The following is an 11,166-nucleotide window of genomic DNA, read 5'->3' on the forward strand; positions in this document are numbered from 1 at the left end:
ACGCCAATTGTTGTGAGATATGTACTTCCAGACATAGAAATGAGACGAAAAAGAACACAAGCAAACACAGATCGTTTACGTGGTTCGATCCAACTGGATCTACGTCCACGGGAGGGAATCAATCAAATATTTCACTAAGGCAAAAGAAATGGAGAATACATAGCTTATACATAGAGATGAGCCCTCATCTTTCTTCTATGGCCTCCCTCTCAAGCGACACCTTGATACAAGGCCTCAAGATGCTCTCTTCCTCTAACTCTATAGCTATTCTCTCCTCCTTTGTGGTAGGTTTAGGTCCCTTCTCCCTTTCCTCTCCTAAGCCTCACACCCTTAAGATTTCTTCCCTTTTCTCTCCTAAGCCTCACACCCTTAAGATTTCTTCCCTTTTCTCTCCTAAGCCTCACACCCTTAAGATTTCTTCCCTTGCTCTCCTAAGCCTCACACCCTCTCTATTTATAGAAGCAAGAGAGTGGTAGGTGGGAGGTAGGTGAGCGGTAGGTGAACGGTAGGTGAGATGTGGTAGGTGAGCGGTACCACATTACAAAAATGCCCTTTTACTTTAGTTCATTAATTGGGGGTCAAAATAACAATATCAGTTGTGGCTGCAGCAAGAACACGATTTTCCACCTCTATGGAGGACGGAGCTACCATATTTTGCTTTTTGACAGTCCAAGAGATAGGAGCACTACCTAGATATGTGCAGAAACCCGTGGTAGACTTTCTGGTTTGGGGATCACTTGCCCAATTGGCATCATCATATGTGTGAAGTTGTAATCCCCCATTGGGAGCTGCAGGCCGAAATGTTTTGTGCCTTTGAGATACTTAAGTAGGCAAGTTAGAACTGGAAATGTTGATCCGATGGCAAATGCATATGTTGGTATAACTGGTTTACCACAATAAGATGTCCGGTTTAGTGATATTGAGGCATTGGAGAGACCCCTTTAGCAGTAGATCGAGTATGGGATCGTGAAACAGTTTGTTGTTTTATGTAGATGTAGACTTCTTGAGAGGAAGTGGGTTACTTACCGAGGTACAATCATCCATTCCAACACTAAGGAGTATTTGAGAGATGTGGTACAATTATCCATTCCAACATTATGCAATATTTGAGAGATGTATGTAGTTTGGGTGAGAAACCAGGAATTGGGAGACCAGTGAGTCTGAATTCCCAAGAAACATGAGATGGGACCCATATGCTTGAGCTGGAATGTGGAATTGAGTGTTCGGACTAGTTGAGAGATGGTGTTAGGATTATTCCCGGTGGTCAACATATTGTCCATTTGATAACTAAAATGTGATTTGTATTGTCTTGACCGTATAGAAGCATGGATGGATCAGCTTTGCTAGTGGTGAATCCATAATGCACGAAAAACTTGAAAAGCAAAGCGAACCACTACCTCAGCGTTTTTTTGAGACCATAGAGAGCTTTCAGAAGGAGACACGTGTTTTGATAGTTGTGGATCAATGAATCCTAAATGTTGACACATCTGGATAGTGTCGGTGAGGGTGCTATGTAGGAACGTGTTAGAGACATCTAATTGAAGTACTTCCCATTGATGATGTGGAGTGATTGTAAGAAGGATACAAATTGGGGTATGTTCGCTACTGGGCAGAATATTTCATTCAGGTTTGTGCCAAACTCTTGGTTGTAGCCTTGGGCAACCAATCTCGCCTTATGAAGGGGTATTGTTCAATTAGAATTTAGTTTGGTTTAGTATCTTCTGTGGCAACTAATAATCTGTATGTCAGAGGGAGGAGGGAAAACTGTTCAAATGTCTTGTATTTGAAGCGCATGAAACTCCTCAGCTACTGTATGATGCCATTGGGCAAGTTTGGCTGCTTGAGTATAGCATGTGGGATCCGGTGCGGGTTGAAGTTTGTGCGAAAGATTTAGCTTTTGAATTGTTTGAGGTGGCCCATTTGCAAACAGGTGATCATACGGTTGGTTTTGGAAATAGATGATGTTTTTGGAGGATACGAGAAAGAGAGTTCTATGACCTGCATCAGTTAAGGGGCATTGGTGGTTGGATGGGAGAGCACAGAGCGGGATGTATTTGAAGGTGGCTGGGAGGTGGTGGGGGTGAACAACAGTAGAGGAGTTGGTGGTGAGTCCAGATGGGTATGTATGATGATGGACTGATTGCAAAGAGTTATGGATATGTGAGCTCATCAAATGTGATATGGCGGGATATGAAAATTTTCTTAGTGGAGGGGTTGCAGCACTTGTAGCATTTGTGTGTGGATGAATATCCTATGAAGACACATGGGATAGACCTTGGTGCTAGTTTGTGAAGGGATTGTGGTCTAGTCCAAGGATAACACACACATACAAAAACTTTGAGATGAGTATATGATGGAGATATCCCATAGAGATTTTGATAGGGTGAAATTTGTTTTGTAACTTTGATGGGCATTCGGTTAATGAGGTATTTAGCTGTGAGGAGAGCATCCACCCAAAATGTGTAAGGTAGTATAGCTTCATTTATTAGAGCCCAGGTGGTTTCAATTAATTGTCGATGCTTCCGTTCAACCACTTCATTTTGTTCCGGAGTGTGTGAACATGAATATTAGTGAATAGTGCCATTGTTACACAAGAAATTATTTAAGTCAATGCTATTTTACTCTCAACCACCATTGATTCTCAGAATTTTTACTTCTGTGCTGAATTGGGTTTGAAGCATGGTTATAAGGTGTTTTATTTTAATTGCTTTTTTAGATTTAGTAGTGATGGGATAGATCCAACAAAAGCAAGATGCATCATCAACAAAGGAGATGTAATATTTATAACCATAGGTAGAGGAAATTGGGGATTAATCCCATGCAACATAATAAAAAATTCCAAATTCTTATGTCTATAATTCATAATAGAACTAAAAGACTGTCTATGAGACTTGGTAGCATGACACGTATTACATATAGGTAATAGAAAAGAGATGTTGAGATGTGCTTTAGAGATGAAGCTGAGGATTTCTTGATGTGGGTGCCCCAAATTCTTATGCCAAAGGTTGGCGGTGGCTTATTTTCGGACACTAGCAGAGAAGGCTGGAATGGAGAACAACCCATGGCCTTTCCCCATATTTGAGACAGTTCTTGATCTTGGAGTTGATCTGCCACCCCACATTCCTCCTCCACCGCTTGATGCGTTTCCAGGACCTTTCCCTTTAAAGTAGGAGCCGGTGCGCCCCTTGGAGGCAAGAAGAGCTGGCTGTGGATCATGGTATGCCGTGCTTAGCATTTTCAATGGCAATTTTAATCTCTTTACTGCATAGCAGCTAATATAAGTCAAGCAAGTTGATCAGTTGCAGTTGAGTGCGAATGGCATTTTGAAGGATTGATAAGTGGGCAGTAGTCTGTTAAGCATGTAGAGGATCACATCTTTTTGATCAATGTGAGCGTCAACAATAGAAATATTGGCCACGAGTGTCTTGATTTCAGAGAGGTATTGGGTCATCGTGTTATTCTTTATCATACGTGATGAAGTTCATTTTTCAGTTGAATCACTCGTGACTTGTTGATGGGTTGAAGCCTCCTCTCAGCGGGTAGCCAAATTTCAGCTGTGGTTTGAAGATGGACAAAGGGAAGTATTGCTGCTGAAATAGTGGAGTATAGGGCTGTCAATACATTTTGATTGCTATGGTTCCATATGGCGAATTGTGGATTGGTCACCATAGGGTTGCTGTTTTCAGCAATGTGCTATTGCGGGCAGACAAAAGAACCATCCAGAAATCCAAGAAACCCGTTGGCTGTGAATATCTTCAGACTTTGAGCTCTCTATATAGGTTAGTTTTCAGCCTTCAATTGATACTGAGCCAAGTGCTTCATGTGAAAAATCAGAAACTTTAGAGAGGGAGAGGTATTGATGTTTGGTACGGAAGCTGAGAGCAAGTTGGAGGCTGCTGATTCCTCCATATTGGCCGAGAGATAGACAGAAAGGATCTCTTCTACAATGGCGAGGAGGTACCTGGATGATCTTCAGCACAGGATCGGAGAGTGCTGCTCTGACACCATGAAGCCAGGTAAGAAACTCAATGTGGATGATGGTCAGTTACATTCATCAACGGAAACCTGCTGTATACAAGGTAGTATAAATAGGAAACAGAGAACATTCTGGAAAGGAATAAGATAGTTATTATTCCCCACCAAGGCAGGTGCAGGTTTCAGAAGTGGTTGAGAGCAGGACTAGGAATGGAAAGCAGAAATGGTCAGAATTCGGTTGCTAACTAACGTAGAGTTGTAGCAAAGGAAAGAGAAGTAATGTTTGTTGTTTACAAAAAAAATAGTAGTATGCAATAGGTTGCTACTGTCTAGAGAAGAAAAAATAATAAACTTAAAACCGGATTTACTGCTCACAGCAAATAATAGCCTTTCTTTATTGTATTACACAATAAAGTTCAATGGTTAGCTTCTTATCAAGTGGGCGTCAAAGTTTCAATTCTTATTTCACGGCACTTAAGAAAGTAAATACAAAGACATGGAAGTGGCGCTTCTTGTCCTAAAGATGCATTTGATGTTAAAAAAAAGGATATGAAGAAGCATGAGAAAGCCAATCAAAATTCAACAACGATCCTACACCAAATGCTGTTTATTAAGTTGGTAGAGTAATGGAACAAATGCCTGTATTATGAATTGTATGACTTAACTTTAATCTCGTGATCAAATACAATATGACAGTTTCCAATAAAATGGTTAACATGCTTTCTCATCACTTATGCTTTCTGGTTCAAGTGCTGTCATGCAAGTTGAACCTCTTTTATCTAAAGATTATCTGGAGCGGTAATAGAAAACTTCTTTTTCAAAGGTATACTGGAGGATTTGGAGAGGGAAACTCTTATGGTTTGCACTTAGGGGGTGTTTGGTACGATATTTTAAACAAGATTTAAGTCAGATTTAACTTAAATCCAGTCGAACATCATAAATAGGTTAGATAAATCCGTTGTCAAGTTAAATCTAATTTTTGCTTGTTCTGTTTATTAAATCGGATTTACTAAATCTACTTATTAGTTGGATTTAACAGATTTAGTGCAGGAAAACAATATTTCAAATTAATTTATGCCAAACAACTTAAATGGATCTAACTAGATTTAACTTTAATTGAACCAAACATTATTTTGTATTTAATGATATTTGGATTTACTAAATCCTATTTAACTTAAACCTTTCTTACAGCCAAACACCCCTTTAACCTCTAAGGAGTGTAATAATTAAAATTAAAAAAAAAATCAAATCAGTTTAAATAACTGTCTCGAAGGTTTCACTTAGAAGCTAGTGTCCACTCATTTTGGAAACACACAATGGAGTAAGAGAGCAAGTGGGAGACAGAGGAATGAGAGAGAAACGATAATGAAAAAGGAAGAAGAGGAAGGAAGGGTAGCGTGCGTGTTCCTGCCGACCGGTGGAGAAGAATAAGGAAGAATAAGAGTCGGCTTTGCCTACAGGGCTCGTGCGAAAGAGGAGCTGTGCCCTAGTTGAGCAAAGTGGATGAAAGAACAAAGAGGAAGAATTAGGTTCATCAACGTTGGAGATCAAGGAATGCGAAGAAACATTGTCTCTCTACGCAACACTCACCATTATAGCGGCCATCATCCTTGAGGCTCTCACCAAATCTTATTCTTTTCCTATTCCAAAGCACTAGGCACTAATTAGTCTTCTAGACTGTTATCTACTCCACATTGGCCCCCTCAGTAATGCATTAAGATCAATATGGACGGAGCTCTCTCCCCAAATCCCTAAACAGGTATAGAGATTGTCCTCCGGGACAAGACGGGGCACTTACTTTGACACATTGGGATAGCGGCTTTGTGTAGCTTGAAGCCATCTTATCTACCGAACAAGGGTATCATCATCGAGGGCGATAACACCTATATTATCTACTTTATGAGGAGATCTATGTAGCAACGGAGTTGGAGAGAGAATTCTGATCTTTGTGCTGCCTTCTCTTTTCTTATATCCTTTAGACAAGAATTTTTTGGTTTATAACTTGGGAGCTTAATAAAGTTGCCAATTTTCGTGCCCAAAAGACTCTTTTGCATAGCTTTTCCATTCATGCTGTCCTAACATACTTAGAGTTTTTTGTCATTCTGCACGAGTACAGGACCTCTATTGCTCATGCCTAGTGGCATGACTTTGGTACTTTTTGTAAATATCCTTTTAGCTTAATTCAAAATGCACAACTTAACGCAAAGACAAAAGTCAAATTCTGTGGAGATAGAGGGTTTGACGTCCATGATAATTGCATGTTTGAAAGCTTTCAAATTATTGAATCGTGGAAACCAATGTTGGAAACCTCCATGGCTTTTAATGTACTGAATTGAAAGAAATATGATTGACTAGAGCTTTTTTTTTTAATTTTTATTTTTTGATGCAATGCGAGAATCTCTTTCTTCAAGTTAATTTTTAGTGTTTTAAAAGTTATTTTCCATCTAGTTTAGCATAAATTTTTCATGTTTGTTTAGAGGTAGTTCTGTTATTTCAATAGTTCTATTTCAGTGAATTGTCTTAGTTTGATTTAGTTAGCTGGCAATGGAATAAGAAATGACTTTTGCTTCTGCATTCTTCCTCTTTGATTCTCCTTTCGTTTCCTAATGACAGGGTTCATGTCTCTCTTTCCTTTTGAGGATTTTATTAGTCTAATCGGCTTTTCCATATCTACTTGATTCTTCTTTTACACTTAATTATTTCTTTCCCAACAATTTAAAAAGAAAAATCAACCTCAACCTCTGCTTTTTTTGTCCCTCTTGCTGGTATTTTACCTTTTTTTGTGTAGTAGTTAGCCGAGTGTCATAATACTAAACTAAATTTTGTAATCTAGAAATTGTAACAGAGGTCAATATAGTTTACAGCTATGATTAAATTATACCATATAATCTGTTGTATAAGTCATGAATAATAGAGATAAGCAACTACTTATCTGTTCTAGTGATTGCATTGCTGTAGAGGGCTACGTAAAAGGAGCAAAACTAGTCAAAGTTATGAACAGTCCTTTTGAAGTTATATGCACTAGTTATGAAAAATTCAAATTTGGGTATCCGGCTTTTTTTGATAAGGATTAAGGAAGTCGATTAATAAAGATGATCCCTAATTAATGGGTCAGGTAGATTATAGAGATGTTATTAGAGCTGTTGATCAATAATGATATGTTTGATTATAGACCATGTAAATTTACCAGCATGGGTGCTACCTTAGTTTGGAGCTGAGGATTTTATGTTCTATTGTTGTGTACCGTATTTTCATTTTTTTGATTTTTCTATTTCTAAAGTCTTTAATATTTTCATAACAGATATGCATCCTTTTATAAAATAATTTCTTGTCAGTTTCTTGAATCTGAGGTGTTTTATGCCTCGTCTATTTGCTAATCTGCTTTTCTTAAATGCATCAGGCTTGGGTTGTCTGCAAGGAATCAAGTTGGTTAAGTACATGTTTTTGGGTAATTCTCTTAGTATGTTTCGGCAGGTATGATTTTATTCAATTTGCTCTTGCCTTAGTTTAAAAGATGGTTTGACCCTTGTCACAAAAACTGTGCGCCATGTAAACTTTCACAAGTCTCTGGCTGTAGTCATGTAGTCTAGAGTGCTAAGCAACATGAACTTTTAATTCTGCTTAATCATTCCATATTCTTTACTGTTGAGAAGAAATCTTTCCTTTTTCAATTGTGACATTTTCTGATTTGGATTGATTCTATATATTTATTCTACCTGGTTTTTGCTCTTTCTTTGAGATGTCACGATCGTACCCCATATGATTTAGTCAGTTTGATTTCAAACTAATATTCAGTACGTTGGGTTTAGATAGATTCCATTACTGGTAGTGCTTTGTCAAACTTTAATGTTTGAAAGCTCCAGCTTCAACAATTTACTCATGTACTGGAATCATGTAATCTCTTCTTCTTACATGGAACCGTCTTCTTGAGATACTTTAACGTTATTTGTATGCCATACTTAATGGTTTTCTTCTTATTTTATTATTGCAGTCAATCCATTATTAAAAACATTTACTAAAAATTAGCATTGATTATTGCTTTCTGGTGTTGATATTTTACTTAAATATATTTTTAATGCTTGCTTTTTCTTTCTTCTTTTTCAGCATTAGCACATGTGCCTATATATTGAAGCTTCTTTTCAACATATCAGGTCAAGATTCTTCACAATATCCTCTACATCTTCTGCTATTGAGGTATGGTGCCGGCTTTTGTCTTCTTAGTGGATTCGACTTCCTACCGCTAAATGCTTGCAAGCTGAAGTATTTTTTTGCTTGTTTCGAAGATTTTATTTTTAATCAAACTGCTACAAATTTAATAAATTGTGATTTTGGGTGGAATTGAACTTATGTTTAGATTTCCCCATATGGCTTGAAAATTCATGGGTTTCAGTCGTGAATAACATGTAAGTTTGAGTAATAGGTTTGAATATAAATAACTTTCATGCTAAACATTTAGAAAATGTTTTGTGCACCCCCAATTATGGGACCTTGTGCACTTGAGTATTTCTTCTTATTTGTTGAATTGAAAGCAAACTTGAAATGCACGAAAGAATTTGTTAGAAAGTGGGAACTATAATTTGCATTTAGGGTTGCAAACAAAATCTAGACGAGCCAAGCCGATGCTTGTTCGAGGTCAAGCTTGATTATTAAAAGCTTGTTCGAGATTTGTTCAAACTCAATTTGAGTTTTTTAGGAATGTGTTCAAGCTGGAGCTTATTTATTAGAACTCTATTCAAGCTCGGTCCATATTGAAATTATCAAGCCGATTAAAGAATAGCTCGCTTAACAAAATTAAGAAGCCGTAATCGTGTCTTACTCGAGCTTTATACAAGTTGATTGTTTAGAAGAAATGAGCTGTATCAAAATAAAGTTTGTTGATCCTAAAAAATAAACACTAAAATGGTAATATATATGAACGAGCTTTAATTGATCTGTAAATGAGGCTTGATTGAGCATGCTCACGAGTTCTAACTAATATTGTTCATGAATATAAATGATTCAAATAGCAAGTTGTTCAAGCTTGTTCGTTTAGAAACCAAGTATTTATGAAAATTTTCAAGTTCGTTTAGTTAGCTAATCAAATGACCACGGGCAAGCTCTGACTTATTTTATACCCCTATTGGCATTTCTGTTGCAAGTTGAAATCATGTTTACTTTCAAATATTACCATGCTTTAGGTTGTTAAATTACCATCCTTAATAAACTGATATAAATGATAAATCCCAAGGAATTCTTTAAGATTTATTCTTTTTCCCTTCTAACTTTTCATCAATTGAGTTGTTGGATTATTAAGCATGTGCTTGAAGGAGGAAAGAACAACTTTTATCTGCCAAAACTAAAGATGTTTTTCAGTAGAATTATTTTAACTTCGTCTTAAAATTAAATGCTTAGTTACTTTTTCCCCATTTAAGGCATGGTATAATTTAGATTTTTTTTTATATTGTAGCAGTCTTATCATCAACAAAAGAATGATATAAACAATGCTTCTATTCAAATATCTTGAATATGGTTGGATAATGTTCATTAATTATTGTGGTAAATTGAATTTCCATTTATTAGATGATTTTGAGGGAGTGCTATTCAGGATTGTTTGCTCATTAGATTTTCATTTTAAATTTTAATTTTTTATTGATTTTGTCAGGAAATTGCTTTCATGAGTGAAAACATGAACCATCTATTCTTCTACACTAGGAATTGGTTGATGGTCCTACAAGCAAAGAATCATGGCTTCTTCAATGCCGTTATTTTGACGCAATGAATGTTGATTGGTGAAAATTAAAGTATATTTAGATTTGATTTTTTTTTAATTTTAATTTTTATCTTTTTTGTGTTGGACATTGGAGAGTGAATCACAAGCGGACTGTAGTTGGGCCAAATACATCAATAGTCATATACATTTTTCTACAAAAAAATTAGCCTATGAGTGAGAGTAAATGCTTAATATTTGTATACAAATATTTTTTTAATTCAGTATAGTTGCGAGTGGCTATAAATTTTATGGCTTCAAAATAGATCGAAATTGCAATAATACCATCTAAGATACCAATGATATGATTACTGTAGGAGCAAGTGCGCTGCGCTAAGGCGCTACTCTTTTATAGAGTGATTAAATCTTAGGATGAACTCAGTGGCATAAAATTGAATGCATCGAATGAAGGGATAGATCACAGGGGCTGAGCGTGAAGAGGAGTGTGATTGGATGAGCAATCCATACAAAATGATTGAAAGGGTTAAGTGAATGGCTGGTCATGCCAAGGTAGGTTGCAGGCAGAGCACCCAACAGATGATGACAGTTAATAAGCAAACCTAGCTTAGTCAGGCATAATGATGAGCACGATGGGAGGGATGCTATGTCATTTTATGGTGTATAAGTTGTTGAGAATATGCAAATGTCTTGTAGGGATTAGGATGTGCTTAGGGTTAGGTATAAAGAGTTCCTTATAAAGATGTAGGTGTAGTTAGGGTTGGGAGTTATTTGTGCCCTTTGGGCGATGGCGAGGGTTTAGGCCTGGCTTGTTTGAAAAATGCACTCAAAATTAAAACACAGGATGTTCTTGGTGAGGTTATCTATGATTTATGGCGAGTGTGGAAAATAGCTTGTAGAGGAGATCTATGATTTATGGCGAGTGTGGAAAATGCACTCAAAATTAAAACACAGGATGTTCTTGGTGAGGATATCTGCTAGTTGACCACTGGAGGACACAAAAGAAACATAAATTTTCCCAGACTACATCTTTTTTTTAATGAAGTGTACGTAAATCTCTGTATGTTTGGTACGATCATGTGTTGACCTCATTTTTGTGAGGTCTTCTTTTCTCCTCCTTAGAGCCTAGGATCTAGTTCTAGGAGTTCCTATTGACCGTCTTAGAAAACTAGAATTGAGACTCACCCTTTTAGAAAATTCTAGTCAATTCTTATTTTCCTTTGATGTCTAGCATCTTTGGCACAAGACCATCGTCTTATAGACGAGTGGTTATGGGTTATTTTGCGAAGACTCAAGGGAAAAGTTTCTGATAGGACTTCAAGCCTTAGGAAAACATCGTCACGACCTTTTTCGTCATATACACACATCAAATACACAAAGTTCACGAAATTGCACGAAATCGGACTTCAATTAAGCCCAAAGGACGGGTGAAAATGCGAACTTCTCCGGATGACCTCCGACGACAAATTGGACTGCGCCAACGCGTC

General features: G+C 37.1%; 1 protein-coding gene across 1 annotated transcript in view; it reads left to right on the plus strand.

The window, feature by feature from the left end:
- Positions 1-11,166, plus strand: part of LOC110022013 — a 73,676-nt gene that overhangs the window by 15,237 nt on the left and 47,273 nt on the right. Inside the window, exons 3-4 of the mRNA XM_020720778.1 lie at positions 7,376-7,449; positions 8,080-8,169. Of these exons, the coding sequence (XP_020576437.1) occupies positions 7,376-7,449; positions 8,080-8,169 (164 nt within the window). The remainder of the gene's footprint in view (positions 1-7,375; positions 7,450-8,079; positions 8,170-11,166) is intronic.

The sequence above is a fragment of the Phalaenopsis equestris genome, unplaced genomic scaffold (genome assembly GCF_001263595.1).
Source record: "Phalaenopsis equestris unplaced genomic scaffold, ASM126359v1 Scaffold000162, whole genome shotgun sequence".
Classification (NCBI taxonomy): Eukaryota; Viridiplantae; Streptophyta; class Magnoliopsida; order Asparagales; family Orchidaceae; genus Phalaenopsis; species Phalaenopsis equestris.